Here is a 27,999-nt window from a genome sequence, read left to right as displayed (position 1 = left end):
TGATGCAGAGGTCACCTCCTACTAGATATGAGAGAGCCTGCATCAGTAGGTACACATTTTTCAACCCTCCTCTGTCCAGCAGCCACAAGGCACAAAACCAGAGTGTGCCTGTTGTCAGTGTTTTCACATCCACTCGTCTGTCCTTGTGCACCTCCTCTGGTGAACCCATTAGCAAACTGCTCTCAGCAGGTTTTGCCCTTTTTTTTTTTTTCCTTTTGGTTCAGGTTTAATAAACAGAGGTAGACACAAGTTGCATGCATTATTCTCTTAACTAGGGTTTCACTGACAATATTCTGTATGTGTACTCCTGGTTTCATCCACACAGTGTCACTATAAGGAGCAAAAATGAAAACATCAGCATACTTCACTCTTCTGCTTGGATGTGAACATTCACTCAGTAGCTTCTGTCACAAATATTTTAAGCTTTTTGGATTTTTTAAGTTTTCAATGATACAGTGTGTAAAGGCATGCTGTTACAGCATGCAAAGGCATGCTGTCAAGTGATGGCTTTTAAACTGCTGTAAAATATGATTCAGATTAAACTATAATACAGCAATCTTGGCATGACAATGTTCCCCTTAATACTGAGAAGACACTATCCATTCTAATCAGGTAACTAGAATGTACCTCAGGATCTGAGTACGGACAATAAGACAATTATTTTGTGATTTTCTTCGGGACTTGAAAGTACTCAATGTTCACTGGTCTCCTAAATGCATCTCCTTCACACCCCTTCACCCAACCATCAACCCAACCAACTTCTTCTTCCAAATATACACATATAAAAGGGAAGATTTTCCTCATGATTTTCACACTTAGTGAATTCATGTCCTGAAACACCAAATAGAGCTACCAGTCTGAGATTTAAATTTACCAGTGCTGTTACTGGACATATCTGGACCTAATTTCAGAGTCAGTTATAGAGTATATGCTTTGGCTTTTAAAAAATAAATAATCTTAATAGGGGTTGACATTACTATTATTAAAGTCAAAGAGAAAAATAAAGTGTGAATTTTTAAAATCTCTTTTTCTGTGCCTTTTCTTAGTTCACTCAGCCTCAGAGAGTACATAGACCTGCTCACTTTCCACTTCCACTTGTGCTTCTTCAGAACCTGGTATAATGCCATACTTTTTGCTGGTCTTCAAACAAACATTTTTAATTCAGAATATAAGAAAAAGCAAGTTGTTTTAAATGCTGTTTTGCTCCACACACCTTGAAAAGCTCTTGAAAAGAGCTGGCAAGGAGCAATAGTTCTGACTGAGGTGTCCAGCTGAGGCTCACACCTCAAGTTCAGATACAATTGCTACAAAGACTACTCCTTCAGTAGCTATCATAGTCTAACTTAATTGCTCTCCAAAAACCTTCCTGTTGTTATGACATCATCAGGCAGATGTGTATTTCCAAAGCTTATGAGTCACTTGCTGGTTCTCTAAACAACAAACTCCTGAAAATAGTACATATTTTTCAAAAGCATTTATATTTGAGATGTTCTTCAAGGGAAAAGAAACCAAACTTAGCTTTAAAGAAAATACACTGGTGACATTGAATCTATAATGGCATTAGACTTTTCTTTATAGCTCACATAGTAAAATCAATCAGATATGGATTTTGGCATGTGAGATAAAAATTTACTTATCAAATATTTAATACAGATTTTTGATTTGAGAATATACTGCCTGTGAATGAGTCCCACATTTACCTGGCAGTCATTTCAAAGAAGCTATTATAGTCTATCCAGCCAATTATTCTCAGACTAAAATTCCTAAATAGGTTTTGACTTGATGGACCATAATGACTCAGAAAAACCCATTTAACAGTCTGTCTTGTCAATGGTGCCTGCATTATGCTAGCAGAGATAGGGCATGACCCTGTACTTCTAGCATGAGGAAAACAGCCTGTTGGCTTTAATGGGAACTTCATCTCACTAAAGGAGTTTGGAAAGAAAACTGAGTAAATGCTCTCTCTTATTTGCGTGTTCTTCTATAAACTAGGCCAGTCCATACCTCTGAAAGCTGCAATAACTCTGAGGAAGTCATTAGGACTGAGCAAACAAACCATCAAAAACATTTTAGAAAGTGAGTGTAAAATCTCTTTTTTCCAAAAATATCCCTAATGCTTAGGACCCTTTAAAGAAAAAATATGAGCAAGCCCATGAGCAAAAGAGGTGACAATTAACATTGTCATAGCAAAGCCCCTTGCAGAAGGAACTGTGTATGAGTGGACCATTGTATTTCAGTCCCTCTGAAAGGAGCTGTGGTGTCCATACATTACAGTTTATTATGGGCAGGGGCGCAGGGCACAGCTGAGCTTTGGCCTCTTGGCTGAAGGCAACAGCTTCCACCAAAGCACAAAGCCAGTCATCTGACGCACGGTTTTCCAGGGAAACACAACTGGCCAATGTGGAGGTGGGAAAATTCCTACTGCTTCCTTTCTCCAGCCCTCAGCTGCCTCCTTCTGCTTTCTGTAGTTTGTCAGCCAAATAAATCCAACTGCTCAGCCAGCTGCCAACACCCCTCAGGAATCTGGCTTGGAGATACCCAGAGGGCCTTATTAGAATTCAGATTAGGCTCCATGGAAGAGCTCCAGGCTCCATGGAAGAGCTCCAGGCTCCATACAAACATCAGTTGGCCTCCCAGTTCAGTAAGGATGACCACGCTGATGCTCACCTCCTGTCTCCCCCAGGCCAACACCTAAACTGGTGGTGACTCACTCTAGGAAGCTGAACCGGGGGGAAAGTGTTCCTCTGTTTTAAAGTAAACAATCACAGCTGTGAAGGGTATCCCACAGTGTTGGTGAGAAAAAGGGAGAAGGAAAGGTGCTGCCAAAGAAGGGACTTAGGTCAATCAAACTGAATCTTGAACAAAGGTCCTTCAAAAATTCTGCAGACACATTCTACTCCTGAAAATTTGAAAAAAACAGCCATATTTCCAAGCATCTCATAGGACACACCTTGAATCACAACACTGCACTGAATTAAATATATTTATCACTGCCAGACACCTGAATAGTGTAGACAGACAACAAAAAAAGAACTGTAATACTGGCATGGAATAAAGAAAGCATTTGAGGGAGACATTGTGAGATCTTTTGTACATGGGAACCATGAGAAGATGAGTGTTTAACTGAAGGAAGGATGCTGAATATTTTCTTCAAATAACATTGTAACTTTGGATCTTCTGCCTTTGAGATTCTTCTTATGAAACATGCACAATTCTGTTCAGGTTTATGGGATTTTTTTTCCTGTGAGGGCAGGATTTGGGATCCACAGTTATGTTTACATCATCTTTATGAGTCATTGCTCAAGTCCACATCCACCTTTGCTCTTTGGTACACAGCAAGATTAAAACATGAGCTACTCTAATATGCATTTACTGACAGCAACTTCACTCAAAGACCACCTAGGATTAAGAGTCCTCTGACAAGTGGAGACGTGTTCAGGAGAGCTTTTCATAGCTGGTGTGGTGAAACAGGATGGAGTCAACATGTGAAGGTTTCAGTTCCCTCTAAGATATCTGACTATAATTACTGCTTGTTTACTGCAAACTCATCACGACACTTCAGTCAGGGAACATGACAGGACACTACGGAGACTTCAGGAAAATCCTTCAGACCATACTGAGGCAACCAGTAATTGCATAAAGTCCATGGCTATTTTGCATGAGTTAGCACTGCAGGACTTGGCATCTGGAGTTCCAAATTTGGAAAGTTTTAAAAATTAAGAAGCAAATGGGACACAACTGCATGCTGCAGTTTTATCTGTGTTTTCAATGCTTCTATAGGCCTTCTTACTCCCAGAACTAAGACAAACCTCAGCTGCTCCTAGATGAGAAAACAGAAATTGAAAAACACATAGCAGGTTTTTACCTCTCTTGCATGGGTGGAAGTTGTATCCAGCTGTTAAACCTGGGATCGTATCGGCTAACAAAGTTTGTACTGTGTTTCCCTGTAAAGATAGATTATTTTGACACTCAGCTGTTTGTTTCATGTATTTAACACCATGATTGTAATATATATTACATATACTTCACAAGTTGACACCTTTTATGAAGGGTTCCCCCTTTTACAACAATGTATGATTGCACTGTGTGTACAGTAATAATTCAACAAATGGGGCACTGCAAGGCTTGAATTAGCAATCGCTAGCAGTAAAAGCAGATAGCGATTATTGTTGGTCTTTGTAATAAGATCTTGAAAATGTGTATTTAAATTTACTTATACAAGCTGTGGTATTTTCACAGCCACAATAAATCACAGCACTAAACAAAATTACTGCCCAAAGAGGGCATCCCCATGGTATTTTTATGACTAGAATTTTGTCATGTAGAAAAATTGAAGGGAGAACACATTCTTTTCTTTCTCCTTACATTCTCTCTGTGTGGAACATGGCAAAAACCCATTGTGCAAATAACCAGGAGCTGCATAAGCCATCAGCATGGGGTATGCAGTGTTTGCACTAGATAGTGTATTCTACCATGTACTTTCAGTGTAAGTTAGAAAGAATTACAGATGTGCATCGAAGGGGGAATACACTCCTAAGAGTTTTATTCCAACTCTGTTAGCTAAAATATGAAGCATGAGCAACATACACCAGCTAACTAGCTTCTCCCTGCTGTCAAGCCCAAGAACTGTGTTCATGTCTTCACAATATTAAGATTTCACCTTATTTTACATGCAGATTGACACCAAAGCAAGAAAACTGAAGCAATAGAATGCATGGCAATTTCCTGTAACACCTGAGACTTCAATAGATGAGCATTTTGAAAACAGAAACCTTTGTTTATGTATGTGTGACTAAAAAATTGAATTAGAGGCTTCACAGGCCAGCAGAATAACCTAACTGCATATGTCACAGTTCTATAAATGGTCACTGGGCATTCTACAAGGTGAATATTTTTGCATCAGACAAGTCTCTGCAGGATTGGCTTGCTTTGCCTGCTTCATTCCACACTTCAGCATGTGTAAACAGACCATCAAGACAGTAGAGAAGAATAACAATACAGCTAGAATTTATATTTGTAATAATTTAAGTTCATGTTCTACAAGTAAACAGAGAAAGAAACCACACTGACCACTTTGGAAGTAAACTGATTTCCTCGCCATGTTATAAGCATGTTCTGTATGAGGAAGGTAAAGTAGAAGACTGATGAATAATGCAGCATTTCCCTTCAAGTCCAGCATGGTGCCTAACAAGGACCATGCTGAGTGCCACTCAATGACATGACCATCTCAGCACCATCTCAAGACACAGGGTGACATTCCCATACTCTAAGGGCAACTGGCCATTCTGCCACTGGGCTTAGTGAAGTGAGCCTTTGCTTTTGGTCCTTATTTGGATTCCTTTAGTCTACACAGACAATTTAGAAAAAGAGGCATTGAGAGCTATAGATTCAATAAACAGCAAAACAGTCATAGCAAGCTTGAAGATATTCTAGGTTTTACTGTCTAAGATATTTACTAATCTATTTGCATTTCAAAAAGAAGGAATTCAAAATAATATAAATATTGATCCAAAGTTTAAACTTCTATTTTTTTTTTCTAGGTTATAATACTGCTGTATTCACTACATCTTTCAGAGTTACTGGAACTTCAGTGCTCATTAGTTATAGATTGTAGTCATTCAAATCTATAATTTGGCTGCCTAACACATGTCATACACATACTCAATACAAACACCACATATGTAGAAGACTGTAAAGTGCAGGGTAGAAGAAGGGTATAATAAGCCTAGACTGGGAGTGCAGCTACAAATCTGGGTCCTTCATAGGAAGGGAGAGGAAATCAAACTAGAAAAGTCACAGAGAAGAGCTATTGTGGCAACAGGGAGAACAGAAAGTTTATCTTATAGCAGGAAACAAAGAATTTGGCCTGTTGCACCTAGAAATACAAAAGCTGAAAGGGGATAGGAGGTAAGGTCTGTAATACTTTAGAGGAAGAAATCTCCAAAAGGGGAAAAACTGTTAAAATAAAGGCCAGCTTTGGCATGACAACAAGGTGATTTAAACAGTCAAAGAATACTTTTTATTTGCTATCAGAATAAGGTTCCTAGTAATTTAGAGCAATTGGATTCTCTAACAGTTTTCTAAGAGGAGTAGTGGGAACTGGAAATCCAACTGCTTTTCAAATGTAGCTTTGAAAATTTACAAAATGGGATTATATTATATGATGCAGGAAAATGACTTGGTGACCTACTTAATCTGCCTGGTGTAACTGGTTTGACTGCAGTTTGAATCAGGAGTTCAGTCTGAAAGACAACTCTACCTATATTTTGCTTTGCTCATCAGCTAGGAGATTGCACATATTAGGATGCATCTGCTCTGTTAGAACACAGAATTTGGGACAAGTGAACAAAAATCAGGATTAGCAAACCAGGATGATGGCACAAAAAGAGGCAGATACTGTTCTCTGCTCTGCAGCCATGCTAGAAGGTGATGGGCTCTGAAGGTTATGAAGGTTGGTCTTAAATCCATGCCTATGTTGTGCACCCTGCTTTCATCAGTGTTTACTCATGCAAGAACCCCTTGTGACTGGAAAGGGATAGCTACTGGAGGATGTAAAAAAGTGAGAAAAAATGTCTCCCATACTTTCTGGGTTGTCAGGAAGTCAGTGGAGCATGAAGGAAGCATGAGCACTCCACATAGTCTCTCAAGAACCAGACAGTCTGATGGCTAAAGCAACATCTTACTATGGCTACCACCTCTAAGATAATTCTTTACATTGGGAAAAACATCTGTAACACCCTCTTTTGAAGCAGAAGTTTTGTAAAGCCTTGGCAAGATGGTTCCAGGTAGGTCCATATGAAGTCCTTCCTATGCTCTGAGGATAGCAGTCAAGGACCTTTACATAAATTCAAGTGGCCATGTGTGAGATGCCCCCATGTAGCTGCACATTTAGAGCAAAGTGGTTTCAAGAAAGAATATGCCCAACACAGGATGTAGTTTATGATTTCAAGTCAACTTTCAGTGACAAGTAACATCCATTTGATAAAGTGATCAATATATAGCAATGCTCATATATTTTTTTATTGCTATCTTCTCTACGGAAAAAGTCCCAGCACTGGTATTCACAGGCCAGGGAAATTGGTAAATGTCTTCAGCAACATCTTCAGCCCAGAGGCTGACCCAGATCTGGGCAATCTCAGGCCTTAGGTACTATTCATCTCACAAACAACTGTGTTTAACTCCTATCTCGGATGCAAAATATGTACCCCTTCTACCATCTCTCCATCACCTTGCAAGTCAGTTTCCACATCTTTGAAACATGGGTAATTATACTTTTTTTCTTTTACCCTTCATGTGACATGGCCATTTAATTATAAACTGTCTGGAACAAGGTCTGGCTGTCCATATGCCTACCACCAAAACAGGAGCCCTCACTGGATGGATGTGGCCAACGATCCTAAAAGAAATTGTCATTAGTGATACTGCACTGTCTCCTGCTCCAAATAAAAGACACTCAACAATATTCAACAATAGAATTAAGGGGCCCTTCTACTAAGACATATAGTGATATTCTTAACTACACCAGAAACATGCTTATAGGGTGGCCTGGATTGTTTGTCTCAGGTTTTAGGGAGTGAACAGATGTAACAATTTTCTATAATTTGGTTTGGTGCAGATGCTGAAATGGGGCACTCACAATAAAATATATGCAGTATATGTAATTTCAGCTGGATCCTCTGGTGTTTTAAAGTAAAAATGTGTACCTGCAAGCTGTTTTATGGTTTCTCAGTCATAATTATCTCTGTTACACAGACTGCTACAACTACAACTCTTTCTTCATGTGCAAGCTTTTTAACAATGTCTTGACAATTCTGTGAATTTTGCAAGGCATGGTATTCTTCTTTTGCTTTGCTCAGAAGCCTGTTAAATTGTTTAATTTCTCTTTGCAGTAAATTTATGAAGTAATCAAATGAAAGAAGGTAGAAGCAGATATCTATATGAGAAGCTCTTGCACAAAACTGAAAAAAAGGATCAGTTTAAAAATCTGAAAGTATAGATAATTAACACATTAACAACTTGAGCTGCAAGTATCTTGTTTGACAATAGAAAAGAAGCATTCATCTACTGCAATTGCATTATTATATTATGACTGGAAGGAGCTTGGAAATGAAGGTTAAAATTCTTAACAGCTGCTGCCTGGTGCATGCACTTGAAAGAGTCTGTTCTGCTGCCTGTGGCATTTCTCAAGGGATGTGGGAGCTGATGAATGACAGAGATGCTAAGTGCTAAAGTACCAAATATTTATTACATCAATACCAAAGAGTAGTTTTTACTAGGTTCAACAATTAGGCTGAAGGTCCTCAAAATCCCTTGCTAATTAATATATCAGCTGACCTGACAGACAGGAAGGCACAGGAAGGCAGATGCTCCCTTTGCTTTTAGTATTCTGCACATACCATTAGGGTTCCACTGGTCTTCTCCTCCCAGCACGAACAAGAAGTTTTCCACTTCCACGACGCAGTGATGGGCACTGTTGTATGGCATAACTGCAAACAAAGCAAGAATTCCTTGTCAGCTCAGGACACTGATTTTATCAAATATTTCCTCTTTACCATCTGTAGGAAATAATATGAGTCACCCCAGGCATGTATGAACACTGACTTAGCAGCAGACAAAGCCACTTATGCAGTTTACAAAGTAAAATTTAAATTTACAAAGTAAATTTAATTTTGCAAATAATTAAGGAAAAAATCAGGAATTCTGTTCCCTCAGTGTCCCCTCATCTGCCCAAATACTGTACATGCTAATCTAAAAAGAACTTGTAGAAAGGGGTGAAGTTGCATGATATTTCCCTGAAAATAAGCAGATGCTAGGAATCTTAGTATGCTAGAAAACATTAAAAAAATCCTCAGCTATGCTTTGTTCTTCTGGTAATGTTTCCACAAGAAGAGTCAGTATGTTCAGTAGCTTTCTATTACACAGCAATGAACAAGCTGCATTTCCATAGAGTTTTAAGTTTTTAAATTAAGGTCCTGCTGATTTAATGCCTTTTCCAAATGTATACGCTTAATTTCCTGTACAATGTCATTAGCAGCACATTCACACATCTTCTATTCATCTAATCAGGAAGCCCTTTGTTAACAAAGATCAAAACTGTGGCATTAGGTTTGCAATATCCCTTTTTTAGGGGGGAAGGTATCATGATTACTATGGACCAGCTACAGATGTAAACATCTATTTCTTAATATTTACTTTTTCCACTGCAAATGATAAAATGCAAAACCAAGGATTATATGTAGATAATACACACATATTATTGCAGTGTGCCATACCCACTTTAATGATATCATATAGAAAATGTAAACTTATACAGCATTAGTTACTATACCACATAAAGTAGTTTTGGCCCAGTGACACCAGTAGGAAAAATGATGTCCTTGTTCAGCTCATCATATGGGCACCTTAAATCTAGGTGAGGACAAATGGGGAGGTGATGTGCATGTACAGGCAGGGAACTTATTGCTTGACACGGATCAACAGAGCACTTAGGAAACCAGTGCAGTGGGAAATCAATATGACTCAGGGCCAGCTCTTACTTTGTGCTCTTTTGCCAATGCCAAAAAAAAAAAAAAAAAAAAAAAGAGGCAGCCTATCTCACACTTGGATTATTTTGGGTGATATATCTCTCATTTCATTTGTTTTATTATCTTTTATTTTTCTCAGAATGCAGTTGTGCAGTATAGCATATGCAAATAATAATAAGAAGAAATACGCACAGCTTTGCTGTTTAGGATACATTTTCTTAAAGATCAAGTGGGCTCATTTTAGCTTCTTACTGAAGTTTTTGCCTAGGCAATGATGAATAAATAAGGTATGTTTTTAGTTTCTAGTAAAGGTCGAATATCTTTTTCATAGTCTGTGCTCTTACAAGTCATGTAAATGAAGCAGTTCTTAAATTAGGCAGCCAGGTACAGTGAGAGTTCATTAATTAAGGTTATTTGTTACTGATCCAATTTATATTAACTGGGAACTAATCTTATACTAGACACTGCAAAAGATTTTATGCTACCTAGAGATTCCTACAGTAGGATGAAAGGATGAAGTCTGTTTTTTGCTATTTTTGAGACACCATATCATCATTGTCTCACTCTTTAGTCTTAGATATTTTCCTATTTTAAAACCTTCTCTCTCAAAACCACAGAATTTTTCTTGATTTTGTGGAAGCTTGTAGTCTCTTGAGAAATTTGCTGTCTTCCTTAGATGCTTTCTGAGACCCTTCCTCTCAAGAAGAGACTGCCCAGGATCAGTCTGTAAGGGCTTCAAGTTTTAAGTAATACAGTGCTCTGTTACGGCTTCCAATAAGTTCCAAGCTGATGGTTGCACATTCAACCTCTTATACTGGTCAGTCTGGAGAACTTGAGCATTTACAGAAAAAACTGTCTGCAGGCAGCATACATGCACATTGTTCACATTGTGTTTTCACTTTTGCAAAAATTTGTGTTTATTTATCCACCATATTGACACAAACAGGGTCAGTAGACAAAGAAATTCTGCTTTAAGCTTTTCTGCTGTTACCATGCATATAAGGTATGCAGTAAAACTCCTGTAATTATTATGATAATTAAACCTTGAAAACAAATGGCTTAATCCTGGCTCCTACTGAAATTGATGGCAACATTCCCATTGATACAGGATTGGGCCCAAACGACCCAAACTACTGTCCATAATTCACGGGAAAGCTAAAAGGAAGCTTGCCTTAGAAAGGAGGGTAGTGTTTGGCCTTCAGAAAGAAAGGTGACTGCAATAAAACACTGCAGACCTTTACTGTGACCTTTTGTTTCTCTCAGAGCTTTGGGGAAAACTGTTCTTAGTCTCATGAATCTAGCCATGGGACTGAAGGGAGTTGGACAAAACGGGGAGGATGGAGCAACACTGTGGACATCCAAGAGGGAAGGGACTCTACATGAGAAATCAATCACCTCAGTCTTGCTCCTTGACCCGTCACAACTGGGAGTTATACACAGAAAACAAAACTATGTGAATGAACAATTTTTTTTTCTATTATAAAATATTCCTTGAGAACACAGAAAACTTGCACTAAAAACCATGATTCTTGTGAATATACACCCAGATAGGACCTAACTTTTCATAGACAACAGTCAAAATCACATAGCAATGAGCACACTAAATTCGGTATCTGGTAGAAGCAATCTTCTCAAACTCACTAGGCTTGCCAGGGTGTAACTGGAAGAATTTGGCCCATCACAAAGTCTAGCCAGACTGCTGCTTTCATTAATTTTATATGAGTCTTTGTCTGCTGTGAAAATCCTATCTTCTCATTTTTTAATCTCAACTCATTGGAACACCTGCCTGCCCCACAAAAAGGGTATCTGAAGAGAAGTTTGTATGCCACGCTCAAACACAGCCCTGCATGAGTTTTTAGCGTGTCAGTCAGTGAGTTAGAGGGAAAGGGTAAGGAGAAGCTAATCAGGATGAAATGAGATTAAAGGCTGTCTAATTTTACAGCAACTGTGATCCATCAGCCACTGTGAAAGTGACAGTGGAAATGAATGATGGAGACAGACAGGTGGGGCTGTACATTTCACTGATTTATCCTCAAATGCACTGGGCCTTATTTTATTGAGTGAACATGACCGCATTTATCATGACTGTCATCTAAACCCACTTCCCTCCATTTAAAAAGGTCACTTTACTAGGAGGGAGTAGGATAGAGGCACTTTCAAAACAGATTTAAAATTTAATAACACATGTTTATAAAACCCTGTGCAAAAATTCTTAACTTTATTGAAGACCAATTTAAAAATAAGGCAAAAACACTACTAAAAAGAGGAGAAGATAAAAAAAGCCATGGTCATCTGAGAAACATGCCAAGGTGATAGGTGCCAGAGAAATATGTGAAATAGAAGATATAAATAGAGTAGCTGGATGGGCAGAAACCACCTCTCCTAAGTCCCTGCCCCTCACACACATTTCCCAAAGCTCAGGATGCCCATGCTTTCCTGCACCAAGAGCACAAACAAGTGCAAACAGCCTGGCTGAAGACAGCACTCCCACCAGCCTCCTTCCCAAGCATTTGATGTATGGTCAGTAGGAGACACTTGGTAACGTGGGAGGAAATTTCTCAGATACAGATATGTAACATGCAAAGCTAAGTCAAAACCAAATGGAAGATTTATACTTGAGAATTATCTGGAAGGCAGTGGAGTCCAAGACTGCAGTGGTGTTTGCTAAGAAATACTTCACAAACATCAGTGATATTGTGCAGGAGGTGACACTCAATTGCTCTTCAGATACAGATGAGGTGGAAGACACAGCAGCACTGCATATCAGGATAGATATCCCAAGAAGAAATTCCTCACATATGTCAAAGCTCACCTAATAAAAAGTACCAGACAGTGTTCTGGGACCTACTGTCAAAATCAGAGAAATTAATGAAAATCAGAATTCATTAAATTAAACACTCTCAACTATGAAGCCTGTGAGGTCAACCAGAAGCAATGATGCTTCAAAGGCACCTCCATGATACACCTCATGAACCTAACAAGCAACAATATGTGCTCCTTGTCTTACCCAGTTTTGCTTACTTCCTGCCAATTATTGCACATTTAGGAAACAGCATCTGGTTGTTCTCCATAAATTAATCAAAGGGTCATCAGTTCCTCCTCCTCCTTACACCTTCCCCTGTCTATTGTCGCTTCAAACTAACTACCAGGGAAGAAGGGAAAACTGGAAGACAGAAGGAAAATGACCTCAAGTCCCAGGACATCTGAAATCTGTGATACAGGCTATACCCATTCTCCTGCTCTGCTAAAAACTCCTTCCAGTATTTCTATGTGATTCCCCTACTAAAAAAAAAAAAACAAAAAAAAACACAACCAAACAAACAAAAAACAACAAACAAACAAAAAACCCAAAACAAAACAAACCAAAACAAACAAACAAAAAAACCAACCCCAAACCAACCAAAAAAACCCCAAAACCAAACCACAACAACAAAAGAACACTCTGCCCTGAAGAAATCAGCTGCTTGAGATACAGGAGGTACTGCAAGGAAAGCCAAGAAATATCTTCCTCAACTGCTGCACAGCTTGAGCATAGCCCCTTCAAGACTCAGTACACACCAAGAAGTCATGCTCAGCATCTCTAATGACCTGTGCAGATGATGCAAGAGAAGAGAGTGTTTCCAGAACAAAGATGTCATTATCAGAGGACATATGGATTCAATAATGACCTTCCACAATATTAACAGCCTATCATATTGACTACATAATATTCAACTACAGCTTCTTGAAAACTGGCTATTTCTACAGCTCTGAAGAGGGCAGTGGAATGAGAGATGTGTCTCTCCAGTACTGAAGGCACCTACAGACTAATTTAGGAGACTGTAATTTGCTCATGGCAGAGACACAATATTCATTTAATTCCCAACCCTATCAGCAAAATGGTGGGCAGACCACAGCTGGTCCAATTATTGCCTGAGAACAAAACATCAGCTACTGTTCACCTTTCTGTGTTTCATACATCATTTTCAGAAAGACTATGCATTTATTACAGAATGTTACTTGTTATTTCTCACCAAGGAGGTTATATAAATAAACACTACAATTCCTCTGTGAATTGTTCTCTCCAATTTTTTGTTATTTAATAACTGTGGGGAAAGACTGATCACAACAAGTGTGAAATTCTAGCCTCAGTGAATGTGGTGGTAGTTTTGCACTGGCTTTAAAGGCATCAGATATTCATCCACTATTATTTTCTCAAAAGATAATGGAAAGAAAGTTAAGAGAATTGTCAACATAGATGGAAAATACCCCTGTTAGTATTCCTGGCCAAACTGCATTCTGTCACCTCAAATTCAAGGAAATACATGCAAAATGTTTTTTTCGAGTAACATGCCAATGCCAGCCTTGAGTCTGAGCTCAACTCACTGAGGGAAGGCTGGGACCATCCAACAGCAGTTACCATAAGCACAAAGTCTTATGATGAAGTCACCTTTGAGGGAATATTACTGATACAGCTCTGGTCCAGCTACACCACTGAGAACATCATCAGCTCAGCTGGAAACCTCACCACCTCTTCCTTCCCATGCCAGCTTTGTGGCAACTTTATTCAAGCCATCACAAGTAGGATGGGCACAGAGCTGCTGAGTTCATCTAGGATACAGTCCATACTTCTACTGGGGCTAAGGATAACATAAGCACCAAGAAAGAGTTATCTGAGCAGATCAAAGACCATTCACAACACAGTGAATGATATTTAATGTCAATTACAGTATTTCTCATTGTGACAATATTTCTTAACTTTTTTTTTTCATTCAGATGTCAAGAGTTATTCTTTTATACATTCAGCCAGTTTTTTTAACAACAGCTACATTTTTCCAGAGGTCAGGGAGTTCCTTGGTTTAGTTGTTTTAGTGAGCTACAGTTTTCATATATGAGCATCTAAAATAAGACACTTAAATTCATGCTGACACAACAAACATAACAAACATAACATCAGGAATAGCTGGCATGCTCAGCTCCCTCCTGAGATAAATTTCTTTAAGGTTATTTACAGATCTGTCTGTTTCTGCAGGTGAAATTCACCTTGTGGGAGAATGTTCTGTTGGGTTTTCAGCAACATATAGATTTGGCTGCTTACATGAACAAATTTTATCCATACATTTTCAAAGGTTCAAGCACCTGTTTGGATTTAATTTGAATAATGCTGTCTACTTGGATCAACAGAGTTTAAATAAGGTAGATAAATACTGCACTCCCACCTTAAAAACTGATATTCCTTAATCAAAAACCTGACACAATCTTCCCCATGAAGTGCATACAAAAACCTATGCGCACTCTGCTGTGCTCCCCTGCTGCCTTCCCCATGGGAATGACTCTGTGCAGCTGAGCTGCCGATGCAGGTCTGAGAAGCTCATGTAAGTGAATACACCAAAAATCTTGGCACAATTTGGAGCTGAGTATGTAATGCATGGTCCTGTGGAAAGGTTCAAAGTGACCATTTTTATTGTTTTCTTACTCCTTGCTTATCAACTTACCTGCTGAAGGTTGCCCCTCACCATCCAGATGCCCCATGGATTTCCACAGAGCATTTATCAAGAGACACTTGTCCACCAACATGAGTTATGCAATGCTACCTCAGTGATGGCTGCCCCCCAGTAGAATATCTTGTGTACCTACTCAGGCCTGTGTTTACAATCACTGAAGTGGAGCCCAACATGTATTCCTGGGAAATGACATCTCGTCACATCATAACAGTCTCATGATGTGACATTTTGCACAACAAAAGCTTCTCATGGACGAAATGATGAATAGTCCCTGATGGGAGAAAGCCACTGCAGAGTTGCCAGAAAGCTCTGGAAAGAAATACTATTTTGTCCCAGTGGGCTTTCAGATTCTCCAAGATGTCAGCTCAAGGACATGCATTCCCTTCTCCAACAGTGCCACAGGGCAGAAAATTTTAACCAGGAATGGTGTGTTAACACCCAACTGCTTGTGACCAGTTGTATTCATTTATGGCCCAATTTCCACCTAACCTTGAAATGCACCCATTCTCCTGGTCTCCTCTGAAGGCAACCTTCCAAGCTCAGAACAATCACAGACCCTCTTTGTGTTTCCCTGGTTGATGCTCCTTGGGGACCCATGTCTTTAAAGGCATTCATCACATGCAGCAATATCTTACTTGGCCCCTACCACCCCAAAACCCAAGTCTTCCACAACCTTCTCTCTCAGTTTCACTACTTCCTACTCTGCTCTCAGTTCTTGACTGACATAGCATTTTGGAGTTACTTAGGGTTTTGTTTCTTCCCACTAACTCTCAAAGTCATTCCAGGGAAAGAAAAATGTGATTTTCCATTTGGAAAACCATACATGAAGGAAGGATATACCCATATTTCACCCTATTAGAAAAGCAGTTTTGATACACCGAAGTTAATTCATAATACATGAAATGGAATTAACTGCTAAAATTCACTGCTACAGATTTTTCAAGTTTTCATTTTAAGTACTTCAATATTTTCAAATGAAAGGCTTTTTTTACAAGAAAGTCCAGCCCATACCTAAAGCACTAGACCTAAAGCAGAAGGCAGTGGAAGGATCTGTCCAACACCTACCACCTGGAAAAAAATCTTCCTTTCCCAGAAGATACATACTTCATACGGGTATCTGAAGAAAAGCCTGACTCCCACATGCCTAACTTCCAGCATGCTCAATCTCAGCATGCAAAAGCAGGACTGTCCACATAGAAGCTAGACAAATACAAATACAAATACAGAAGGAAGCACAGGAATTGAACCACATAAAGTAGGTAACACCAAGGACTGATTTCTCCAACAGAAACAAGGCAGAAATGTTTCTCTCCTAGACCTCTCTCCACAGTGGAATTCCTAATGAAGGGAAAGACAGACACACAGAAAATTTTCAAATTTAGGGCAGGAAATGATCTAGGCAGCAAAACCACATAGGTAAAATTTGCATAGATTTATTTTGTAAATCTATACACAGAAGACAAAATCAGAATGCATAGCTGAAAAAAAAAATCCATTAATAGATGTGGACTAATTTATGTTAATTTTCTTTTGCTTTGTATGAAAACAGTACTGTTTAATATTTTAATAAAAAAACAATTCTGAAGAATGTTGTGATGCCTACTTGTAACAATCCCTAAAATTCAATCCATATAAGTACTCATACTCCTGTGTTTCCAAAAACCTTTTGTGGATTTAGAAAGCATCCCATCAGGAAACAGACCGAAAACCACATTTCTCAAAACTGAATACCAAGCTGAGTATCATAGCACAAGTGGCTGCTACTTAAATCAAGAGGTATCAAAATTCATGGGCTGAAACATGTTCACATGGAATCACAAATAATTCACAAATCCCACACTAGTGCATGCTTGTGGGCTGCTGACAAACAGGATGAAAGGTCATGTTAATTCAAATTACTGGCCATGCTGGCACTGCCAGATTCAACACAGACAATAGACTAAAATATAGCTGTTGTGATCAATCCCAAAGACATAAAATATACCTAACTGTGTATTTTATAATATAATAATATATTTAAGTATCCTCAAAAAGCTTGTATCTTTTGTTTAAGACATTTATTTTGCAAAGAGAATTTTTTAAGAAGGTATAATTTTCAGTTAGTTAGGTGAAGGAAAGCGAGAACTGAGACATGGAGTCTGCATGAATGAAACTGGGACTCACTGTACTAGTAAACATGACTTGGACCAGGTTCTGGTGGAGACTGAATTGAAGAAGGAATGAAACTGAAAAGGGCAGGGGTGGATCAGGACAGGTCAGAGAGGACATACCAAAGTACTGGGTCTGAAGGAAGAGACAGCAAAGTCTGCGAACACAGCACATACTGATCCAGAACTCTTTAAGTCTTGCAGTCTTCGCATTCCTCTGCTGTCAGCACATCTGGGTAGAACCCAGACATGTTTACACCCCCTGGTTCCCAGGAGAACCTTCCTGAAGGTCCAGTTCCATACACACCACAGGTGTGTGGAAACTTCCACTACAAAAAAACACTTCAGCTCCTTCTCAGGGTCTCAGGATCCATCATTCTATGCGATGGCCTGTGCACACATGAAGCCAAGAAATAAACAATCAAGAAGCCACATTATTTTTTTAAGGTGCATTGCATTTAACCCTGATCTGTTCCCCACTAGGCTTTCCTGCCAGGCCACACAAATTAGACTGACCAGGAGTGTGAGGCCATGAGAAGGGAAGACTTATGTATTAACAGCAGCACCAGTTTGGATCAGCTTAAAATGGTTGTGAAACTACAACCTCAGCACAAAATACCAAGCCGTTGAAATGGCTTTAACAGAGGGTTGCTGTGGCCCTGTCCCTCTTACAGCCCAGAAAACCTAGAATCCCCCCACCCCAGTGAGTCCTTTCAAAGCAATAACCTGGCAGAAAAATGATTCTGAAAAGAAGAAAGTATATTTTCAATTTAGTTTAAGCTGTTTGTTTTCTACAGCAACCCATTTCTCCTGTTCGGAGAACACTAATTATTTGTGCTTCATTTTCTGAGCCTGATTTGATCCCTGTGCCTGACATGCAGGAGCACTCTGTGCTCACTGCTGTAACAGAAGTAGGTGGGAGAGGCCATCTGGAAAGCCTGGTCTAAGAGGTCTTAAAATAGGCACCCCAAAATAAAGGATGTCTTCTATTTTAATCACATTGCACCTCTGTTCCTCATCTGCAAAAAAATTGGAACAGTGATAGACTATGCTCCTCACAAAGAGGATGGTACAAAAATATCACAATGAATGTCCATGAAGCAGTTGGCCTCTGTTGTTGTAAAGTCTGTGAAGAAACCCTTGTGAAAAAATTGCGTCTTCTGAAGAGTATTTCAGAAGTATGTGACAGACAGGGTCTACTTGCTGAACACAGAGGAGAAATGCTGCGAGCAGAAATTCAGCACAGTCCCTTCTGCGCACTGATGTGTGACAAAGAATAGTGTGTGATATCACTGGAGATTTTATCTTAGTGCTTATGCAAACAGAGGCCGAATTAAGGTTGCAGAGGCAGCTTAATTCTCACATTTCTTAACTCCAGAGGGCTTAGTATCGCCGTCTGTCTAACACTCTTTCCGAGCTGGGTGCGAGTCCCTCGTGTGTTCTTCGCCCCAGGTGTGACAGACAGCCAACACCTTCTGCTGCTTCAGCATCTCCGCATCACCCACGAGACCAAAGTCTACGGAGCCCATGGCCAGGGCTGCAGGAGCCCTCTTCCTCCTCCTCCTCCTCCTCCTCCTCCTCCTCCCGCTGCTGCCGCAGTTCCTTCCCTCCGGCAGCGCGACGCTGAGCCACTAGATGGGGCGCGCTGTGCCCGGCTCCCCCCGCCCCGGGGAGAGGCGTTTCGATCATCTTTTGGCTTCAGCTTTTGCAGCCAACCAAAAAACAAAAGAGGTGAAACGCAGCACAAAAAAGGGCATAGCCAGCTTCCTCCCAAGCAGTTAACTTCTGCTTGTTCCTCGTGTTCGGCGTGAAAGGGAAGAAATCAAACTGAGTACACAAGCCCCGGGGAGTGCTCGGTGCATCGATCCTGGCGGATGCGGAGCCGCCGCCGGCTCCCGCTGCCTGCAATGGGCACGGCAGGTGCTCAGGCTTTGGCACGGGTGTCAGTCATACCTGCTTTGTCTCGTCTTGTCTCAGCTCCTCGAACCCAGACTGCGCAAGGATCAGTCACCGATTTCCCTGGCAGTGCACACACATCTGCTTTTCTACTCCAAGCGCCAGTCCCAGTGAAATACAGCAGGCACAGTTCCCGTCCCCACCAATACACCGCCAAATCTCTTTCCCTCTCTTAATAATGATCTGGAATCTGGGTAGAAACAACATGCTCGCTTTTAGCAAAGAGCGTGCTTCCTCATTACAGGGGTTAAGAGGAAAGAGGATGCAAGGAAACTGTGACACAAAAAGATAACTATGGAATGAAGGAAAAAAAAAAACCCTTTCTAAAAAAGTCAATTCTTTCCAATGGGAAGACAGTGCTTTACTCAGATAGTCCCCAGCTGAACTGCATAATGGTGGCCAGATTACTGCTCTCTCCTCATCTTCCTGAAGAATGACCTTCTGGAAAAGGCGTGATGAATCTGAAACATGTCTAGTCCATCCAGGAAGGAGTGCAGGGATTTGTATTTACCTGCATTTCCACCACTGCTGAATTACGCCTTCTCTCACTCTTCCCCAACAGTTTACAAGACTTGTCCCTCTGAAGGTACCATCCATCTCAATAACAATACTTATATTAAACCTGTATATAAAATACAACCAAACACTCCTTCCCAACATCCAGCTTCTTACAGCTTCCCACAAAAATACCAACATCTGAGATCCCCTGCACAGTACCCTCTCATGACCTGGCCCGGCCTTGTAAGCTCCTACAGACTCCTTCTCCATGGCCAAGAGAAGGAGAGCAAAAAGCCAGGATAATTTTTTCATCAGGCTTTTCTTTTCCTTTATGGTATGAATGGGGAAAGTACTGCTCAGCAAAGGAATACTAACTGAGAGCCGCTGCTGGGGATGCTCCTAGCACAGGGCAGCAGTACAGGCAGGAGTAACAACACCCTCCATTCTCCTCTTTACCCCAGCAATTGAACAATTTGAATTTTGCAGTCTGTTACAGACAATACTGCACAAATTGGTTTCCCTGCAAGTGTCTCAAAAACCATCTTGAAAGAGCCATATGCAGGGGTATACCCAAGTGGCAGTGCAGCACTTGGATTTGGCAGGATTGCACTTGAGTTGTGAACCGAGAGAGGAGTGCAGGCAGACAGATATGTGCCTGCCCAACAGTGTGTCCTGTCACATACCCTGCAGGTAAAAACTCAATTTAACTTTCATTCCCAATGAATTTGGACTTTTACAAAGAGAAGCAGATGTAAAAAATGTGGCAGAAAAAGAAACACGAAATAAAATAAGAAAGTGCATTTGAGCTGTTGGTTTTTTAATTCATTGCAAAAATGCTGATAAAATGTGCAGTGCATCACTCCTGGACAGTAACACAGACTGATCCTGCCTAAGGAGTTTGCAGTCTTTATATAAATTAATAGACAGAATATAATCCCAAGTGCAGGGTGTTTGATCATATATATTAATATGGAGACTGCTGATCCACAACTGGGTAAAATAAATGTGTTTTTATACAAATTAGGTTACCACTGATACAAACACTTTTGATTCATACTACAGAGCATGAACAGATGATCAACACGCTTGCTTTGATGTAGCACCAGGCTTGAGGAAGTCACCACTTATCAACTGGGCTGTGGTAATTGCTCCTAGACTTTTAAAATTAGAAGAAGCCACTATCTTAAACTACCTTAAGCACTGATTACATTGTTTAAATGAGCACATTTTACCTTACATTTGTAACCACTTAGGAAGGAGAGCACTAGCAGGCATTGTGGCTCAACTACTAGGTGCTACCTTGGGGAAAAGCAGATCAACTGGATCTCTTGCAATCCCTTGGCCACAACAGAATCACAAAAATTCCAGACTGAATAAACTTCCGCAGGTGACAAGAACAGCAACTACCTGCAAAATGAGCTGATGAAAGCAACCTACTCTTTATGTCAATGTACCCTATTTATACAGTACTAAAACTCTGAAATTTTGCATTGACTGTACATATCCTAAGACACAGTATGGAATATTTATTGCAGAAATAATTTTGTTAAAATTCTGTAGAGTCCTTGATGTCAAATCTTAGCCATTAAGTCTGCAAAGACAGCTCCACATGATCAGCTGTATGTAAGCTTTCAAATGGTAGCTCCTCTGATTTATTTTGTTTTCTGATATAAAGTAGTTTTTGGTGTTCTGTAGTATGTGGAGCATCTGAACAACTGCAAAAACTGTTTGGGACACTTGCTGAGATCCATTTCACTGGATATTCACAAATAAATCCATTCCTATTGCAGCGCCAGGGTGCATAAACATAGTTTTGATAAAAATGAATACTAAGCAAGTTTACAAAATTTTTGTCTTCAAATCATATTACCATGAAGGCTAAGTTATTTTTTATCTACTCTAGAGTACAAGTGCTGATAACCCAAAACATTTCCAAAAATTACAAGCCACACCACTATATCCAAAACACTACATATGCTTGATGCCCCTTAATTTACTTTCCTCAATTTGCTTTCAATTGACTTTTAATTTTCAACCATAAGATCAAAACCTCCCATTTGAAAACAATCAGTTGAATCACACAGCTTTGTCTTAATATACTAAATGTGCAAGATCAGAGATAAAGTTGTTGGCAACACAGCTAATGTAACTCTGCAGCAAGTTCCCTGAAGTAATCAGAATTAGGTACTCAGTTACGCTTTATTTGGGTCCATGACAAAGGGCATCATTATTGTTGTGCTCTGAGGGGACGGTCCTAGGGTAGAACTGTGAGTACCAAAATTGTTATGGTGTGGTGTAGTGATAACTGAACTAACTTCATGTTACTGACCTAGCCCCAGCTGGTGTGCTCTCGAGTTCTCCTTTGTTTTAAAGGTCCCAGATGGTCAAGGGCCCGAGTTCAGTAGGTACTCTATCCACCAATGGCAGGAAAAAGTGCATTAAAAAGGCATATATAAATGATCAAAAATGGGTAAATTGAGTATTTCTTCCCAGTATCTGTCTGTGGGTTGCTCTACTGGATAATCACAAATCATTTATAAGTAGAACAGATATTAAATTCTTAATACATTTCATTTCACCCACAGATTTCACAGAGTGATATGAATTTGGTCCATGCCATTCTCTTTGCTTACCTCTAATAGCCCAGACTCTCCTTTACTTGTGTGTTTTTTTTTTCCCTGCTATACTTGCCTGACATTGCACCAGCCTCTGAGGCCACCCAAAAAGGATTCCAGCTGTGGACTCGTGAGCTGCCCTGGTGTCTGCCCTCATTGTCCAACCCAACCAACCAAAACCAGTCACTCCTCAACCCCAGCTGCACCCTCTGTAGGGCTCCTGACACCCAAAACTGGCGTGTAATCATTCCTTCTCCACTTTGGTGCTACTTTTGCAGCCTTGCTTTTGTGAAGAGGAAGAGGATTCCCACCCCTGGCTTTGCACCCCTGAAGCCTAACCCTGCAGCACCCTGCAAAACCTCTGAGTCTCAGAGGAAACACAGAGCCCTGAACAACATTTTTTGCATACTGCTAAAAGGTAATTAGGGACTTCTGAAGAAGAGGTAAAAAAACATGGTGTCAAGACATAGCTTCATTCCCACTGAACAGCACTGTTTTGTGCCATGTAAAGCCAGAACACTTTTCCCTCCATTATTTTCTCTGATGACAATGAATTATTTTCCAATACTGAAAGTTTCAAATTAAAGCCCTGAAGTGGCTGCAACTACTTCAGGTGGGTACCAGTGCTTTACCTGTGGGGGAACCCCTTTCAGTGTCAGCCTTGCCTCTCAGAGGAAAAGCCAGGCTGCTAAAATAAAGCTGCTGGAGTGAAGCCAAATTATGGCTTCAGGAAAACGGATGCTATGTCAGGGCTTTATTGACGTTGTAAATCTTTGCAGTTAAGAAAAATCAAATTTCTGAGTGCTGAAGTGATCATTTCTTGGAGCAGTACTAGAGACAGCATGGGAGCTGACAGAAGGACAGTGGCTCTAATCTTGCTGGGTGAAATATGTCCTGGTGCAGAAAACCCCTAAAACACCCTGCATATTAACAGGACTTAAGCTGGAGGCTTGACTATTGGATAAACCCTTACATGGGACATCTCTGCCCTGAACTCTTTCCTGGAGCTGAAGTTAATGGGAGCCAGTAATGTCCAGCTGATTCCAGCAGTGGTGATTCTGCTGAATAAAACAAAGTTTAAATGAGCTTGAGTGGACATCAGTGTAATGCAGCTGGGAGACAAGGGCTGCACGGGGACTAGCCAGAAGACTGGGATTTGGACACCACAGATCATCCAGCACTGTGCTGCTGTCTGCCACGGTACTTAAAATAATTGCAGTCCTCTGGAGAGAGTCTATAGATAAACTCTGTTCTATGTTAATGCACCGTCATATAGAGCTGTTTACAGGCAGTACTTAGTAAAGTACTTAAGCATGTATTTAAACAGGCTGCTGAACATCAGTGTGATTAATACTTTGCTGAATTAGAGATATGAATACATTTTTCTGCTGTTGCAGTTTTTCATTATATACACTTAGAAACTGGACATAAGGATTTTCTTTCAGTTTTGCATCCAACAAATGAGTTAATTTGGGAGTCAAATTCTGCCTTAGTTATGCCTGCACAATGCCTTTCATATGTATGAGGGCTGAAGACTTCTTTTTAATTGGACTTATTTTTTGTTAGTCTATAATCAAGAAAAAAACCAAATCTGTTTATTTCTTTCTGATCTTGCAGCTCTTTGACATTCCTTCCATGTCACTTCAGTTAGAAAAGTATCTTTTACATATGGTGTGTATGTTGGTTAAGGCCATGCACACACAGCAGCTGCAATTCTTGACCACCAAGCAAGCAGCTGCTGTTGAGTACAGATTGGAGCCACACACTTTGTTTTTCTGCATGTAAAACTGGGTGGGGGGGAGGGAGGAGAAGAGAAGAAACATGGCTCATACATCACTCATCATGGTAATTCTATTTAAATATATTTTAATGATTTCTAACAACATAATTTGCCAAGCCTCTCCACCTCAAAGTGATGCAAGCACATTTCTCTCTCAATTTTCCCTTTGCTGCTTAGCCTAGGAGGAACATTTACCATCTTTAGTAAGTTTTGCAGTCAAACCTTTTCCAATCCACATATATATATATGTGTGTGTGTGTGTGTGTGCGCGTATTTATATGTATATATACATTTAAAATAATCAGAACTCCAAGCATTGGCCTACTCATATACATTAATGTCATCTATCACTGCAGAACCATCACTTGCATTTACTTACTGTTTCTGCTCATAAGGAAACAAGTTTGATTTAATAGTTTTAGTCACAGCCATCTCAAGAGTTGAAGACTTCCCACCCCTCTAAATTAAAGCTAAATCATGTGCATTAAATACATTATCTACTTGCAATAAAATGGGAATTTTTAAGATGATTCAGTCACAGATAATTTGTTGCTGCAAACGACAGGCTCACATCAGCCACTGGCCGCTCTGAGTGTTTGCTGAGCCCAGGGAATGCTTGGGTAGCTTATCCACTTCATGGAAAACAGATGTTTGCACTGTGGAAAAGATTCCTATTCCCTTTCATGGTCTTAAAGATCCTGAGTGGGATATCTCATGCCAAAGAGCCAGAGCACTGGGCTTGCTCATCTACCTAAGCCCTCACATGCAGGTTAGTCCAGGGCACTGCAGCAGGAATCCAGACCCCATTCCATGCCAAAAACACAGCCCAGCTTATCTCACACTCAACCCCCAAGAAGCCATCAGAGTAACTCTCCAGAACAGCTCTGGAGGGGCTCAAAGGCACCTCTTTTTTCAGACTGGGGGTGATCTATTCACAAGCAGAGGCAGCACAGCTGTGGGGCAAGGAAGGGCAGCTGATACTACAGCTGCCTTTGTTGCTCCTGCCTGGCAAATACCAGAAGAGACCACTTGTCTAGACTGACAGGAAGGCATATGTTAAAGCAATTAATTAATTTGCCCTAAAAGATTGAGGCCAGGCCAGGATTTGTCCCTTTCCCAGTGCTCAGTTTGATTGTAAGCAATGGGACTTCCACCATTTCCCATGGGAGATTATTCCACAACCTAATAGATCTCAATGTCAGGAAGTTTTTTCCTGATATTCAGCCATAATTCATATCCATGAATTATGAGCTACTGTCGACATCACATCCATTGAGGCATTCCTAGAGCCTGCTTCATTTAAAATTATATGCTCTAGTTATGCAGGGTTTCTGTGTACTAGGGCAAAATGCTTTTTCTGCAGGTTAATTCATTACTATTCAATTTGTTAACACTTTTTTTCTCGGTGTGAACAGTCATTCTGCAGTTGCATACCCTGTGTAGTAGCACAATCCCCATTTGGGAACAGAATCACAATATATAAATATGACAAAACAACATACCAAAACCCATCCCTGTAAAGACATATTAGTCTGTTCCTGCAGATACTCCAGCATTCAGTTAAATCAAAGCACTAGCTCATACAACACCTGGTATGAGACAGAAAGCTTAGAGAAAACCCTTCTAAAGTATGTAATAAATTTTATTTCTGTCTTTAACAGGGGAACGTAGGAGAGTAGTGGGGGCAGCAGGGAAGGGGAAAGGTATGGAGAAGGGAAGGGAGAAAGGAACTTAAGCTGTGAGGAAATAGAGGAAAATTGAAAACAGAATGACTAGCTATAAACAATGAGCCTCTACAGCACAGTAAGAACATACAACAGCAAATAAAGTTGAGGATGCAAAATGTTCACTTCTTACCACTAAAGCACTTAGAAAAATGGAGAAAGCTAAGGCAGGCTTCAAAAATCTGTATTGAAAATAATTGTGTACAAAACACTTCTGAGAAGGAAACAGCCTTTTAATAACATTTGAGAGGAGAAAATTCATAAAATGTACCAATCTCTCAAAGAAATTGGAGGAATTCAATTAGAGTTTTTTATTGTTACATTTTGCCCATCTAAAAGAGTTCTGCCATCCTGTTTGCAATCCTTTTTACATAAATGCCACATCAGCCACTGGAAAGGGAATGCTTTCCAAAGTAAGACTCTATAAACACACTTGAGTTCATTTTCATCTCCATACAGGCCTAGCTCCCATTAATGCTACATAAATCTCAGAGCAAGTAGGTAAGAATAAACATAGAGATTTTTACCTGGAATTAACTCAAAAACATAAAGCGATGTTTGCAAGAAGCACTGAATTTGCACAGTGACATATAATTTTGTGTTAAAGTTATTCCAGATGGTTGATTTTTTTAGAGACAGTAGCCATATAGTATTGAGGTCTGGTGAGAACATTTGGGTAATGTAGAAATTAGGTGACTTTACTGAAATCTGTACCTAGCCAGGTGGGACACTTGCTTTGGACAGAATACAGGACAAGGCAGCTCCCTGTTCCTACTGGACCAGATGTGTGTACATAACAGACAATGCCCATAGGCTGAGATGGACTCAAAGTGTTGCAGAGCCTCTAGGGCGGCATTCTGCCCACTATCTACATTCTGTTGATCACCTGGTGAAGTCACAGCAACTTGTCATTTGTAGCTAGGCAGTTTCTGGTTTGCAGTTAGCCTTGCAGAACTTGACAAAACTCTCTTTGTTGGAGATGTGAAATATCCCTTGGGACATATATGAAGAATTAACAAGCTAGAAAATTGTGCTCTAACTGTGACCCTCTTCCACAAGAGATGTTGAGAAGAGATGTTCTGATGTGACTCTGGTTTTGCCAAAACATTTGAAATATTTTTTTGTTTTGCCTTGGAACTAAGCAGTAGAAGTTGCTGCAAAATGGAACTGTCATTCTCAAGCCATCTGTAAAGATATGTAACTCAAGTTGAAAGATGACTTGGAAAAAGGTAAGCTCTGTGATCCAGGAGGAAGGGTTTGAGTCAAAGGTCCTGATGCCCTTGCAAGGATATAGAAAGAAGTGGCATCTCCAGGAGCCAGCATCTTTCATTTTTAAATGTCCCCACAGCAGCCTGACATCAGCATCTGCTGTGAAAATGGCACCGATCATGGGGTAACTCATCTGTCTTACATCTGCTGCCTTCTCACTCAGCTCTCCACTGCCTCAGTGCCCTGCTTGAGGAAGGAGCACTCCTCAGCATTTGGAAGGGAATTCTGCCCCGTTATCTCAGGTTTTCAACAACAAAGAGTCCTGGCTGAGCACAGGCAGGGAACAGGACATTTAGGTAACACTTATGGACTCTCTCTGAAAGTAACTGTTTGCCAATGGCATTTTTGAGGATGAAGATGAGTAGGTAGTTTCAGGTATCTTTGTATATACAAAAGGAAATGAACAGCCTGGTTTCCACACACGTGGGTGTTCACAAGTTCATAACAAAAGACAGAGCAGCCAAGAGAAGCTGAAAGACTGTTGAGAGCTTTAGCACAGACTGAATGCAGTGAAAAGGGTTGTTTCAACCACAGCAAGACGTGTAGGCACTGGAAACACAGGAATAGACAGCTATCCAGAATTTACAACACTCACATTTACAAATAAGGCACAGGGAATAGGAGAAACAATCAAGTAACACTTGTGTAAATGGAGAAATTGACAACATTGTAATCAAAACCAAAAATGTGCTCAAAGAGGTCTGACATTTCCTGAAATTTATCTCAAATGGCAGTGCAGAAGAAAATAATACTTAACACATAAATAAAGCAATCACTGTGAGAACCTGCTACATTTTCACCCGCTATGTTTTACTCATTGTGAGACTTCTGTCATGCTCTTAGATACGCAGGCGTGCGCCATTAATGGCACTTGCACAGTTGAACTCCCACGCATCATCCTCAGAATGGGAGTTGTGGTTAACCTCTGCTATGTCACATGTAGAAAAATACTCTTCACTGTATTTCTGTTTCTCACTTCTATATTCCTACTTCCCTGTAGGTA

The 27,999-nt window shown here is 40.2% G+C and overlaps 1 protein-coding gene across 1 annotated transcript in view; it reads right to left on the bottom strand.

Moving 5' to 3' along the window:
- Nucleotides 1-27,999, bottom strand: part of KLHL14 (kelch like family member 14) — a 59,033-nt gene that overhangs the window by 8,290 nt on the left and 22,744 nt on the right. The window contains exons 4-5 of the mRNA XM_021525724.3: nucleotides 8,397-8,486; nucleotides 3,866-3,944 (exon numbers count right to left, since the gene is read on the bottom strand). Of these exons, the coding sequence (XP_021381399.1) occupies nucleotides 3,866-3,944; nucleotides 8,397-8,486 (169 nt within the window). The remainder of the gene's footprint in view (nucleotides 1-3,865; nucleotides 3,945-8,396; nucleotides 8,487-27,999) is intronic.

Source organism: Lonchura striata, chromosome 1 (genome assembly GCF_046129695.1).
Source record: "Lonchura striata isolate bLonStr1 chromosome 1, bLonStr1.mat, whole genome shotgun sequence".
NCBI lineage: Eukaryota > Metazoa > Chordata > Aves > Passeriformes > Estrildidae > Lonchura > Lonchura striata.
The sequence above is the reverse complement of the archived record's forward strand: the minus strand, read 5'-3'. Positions and strand labels throughout refer to the sequence as shown.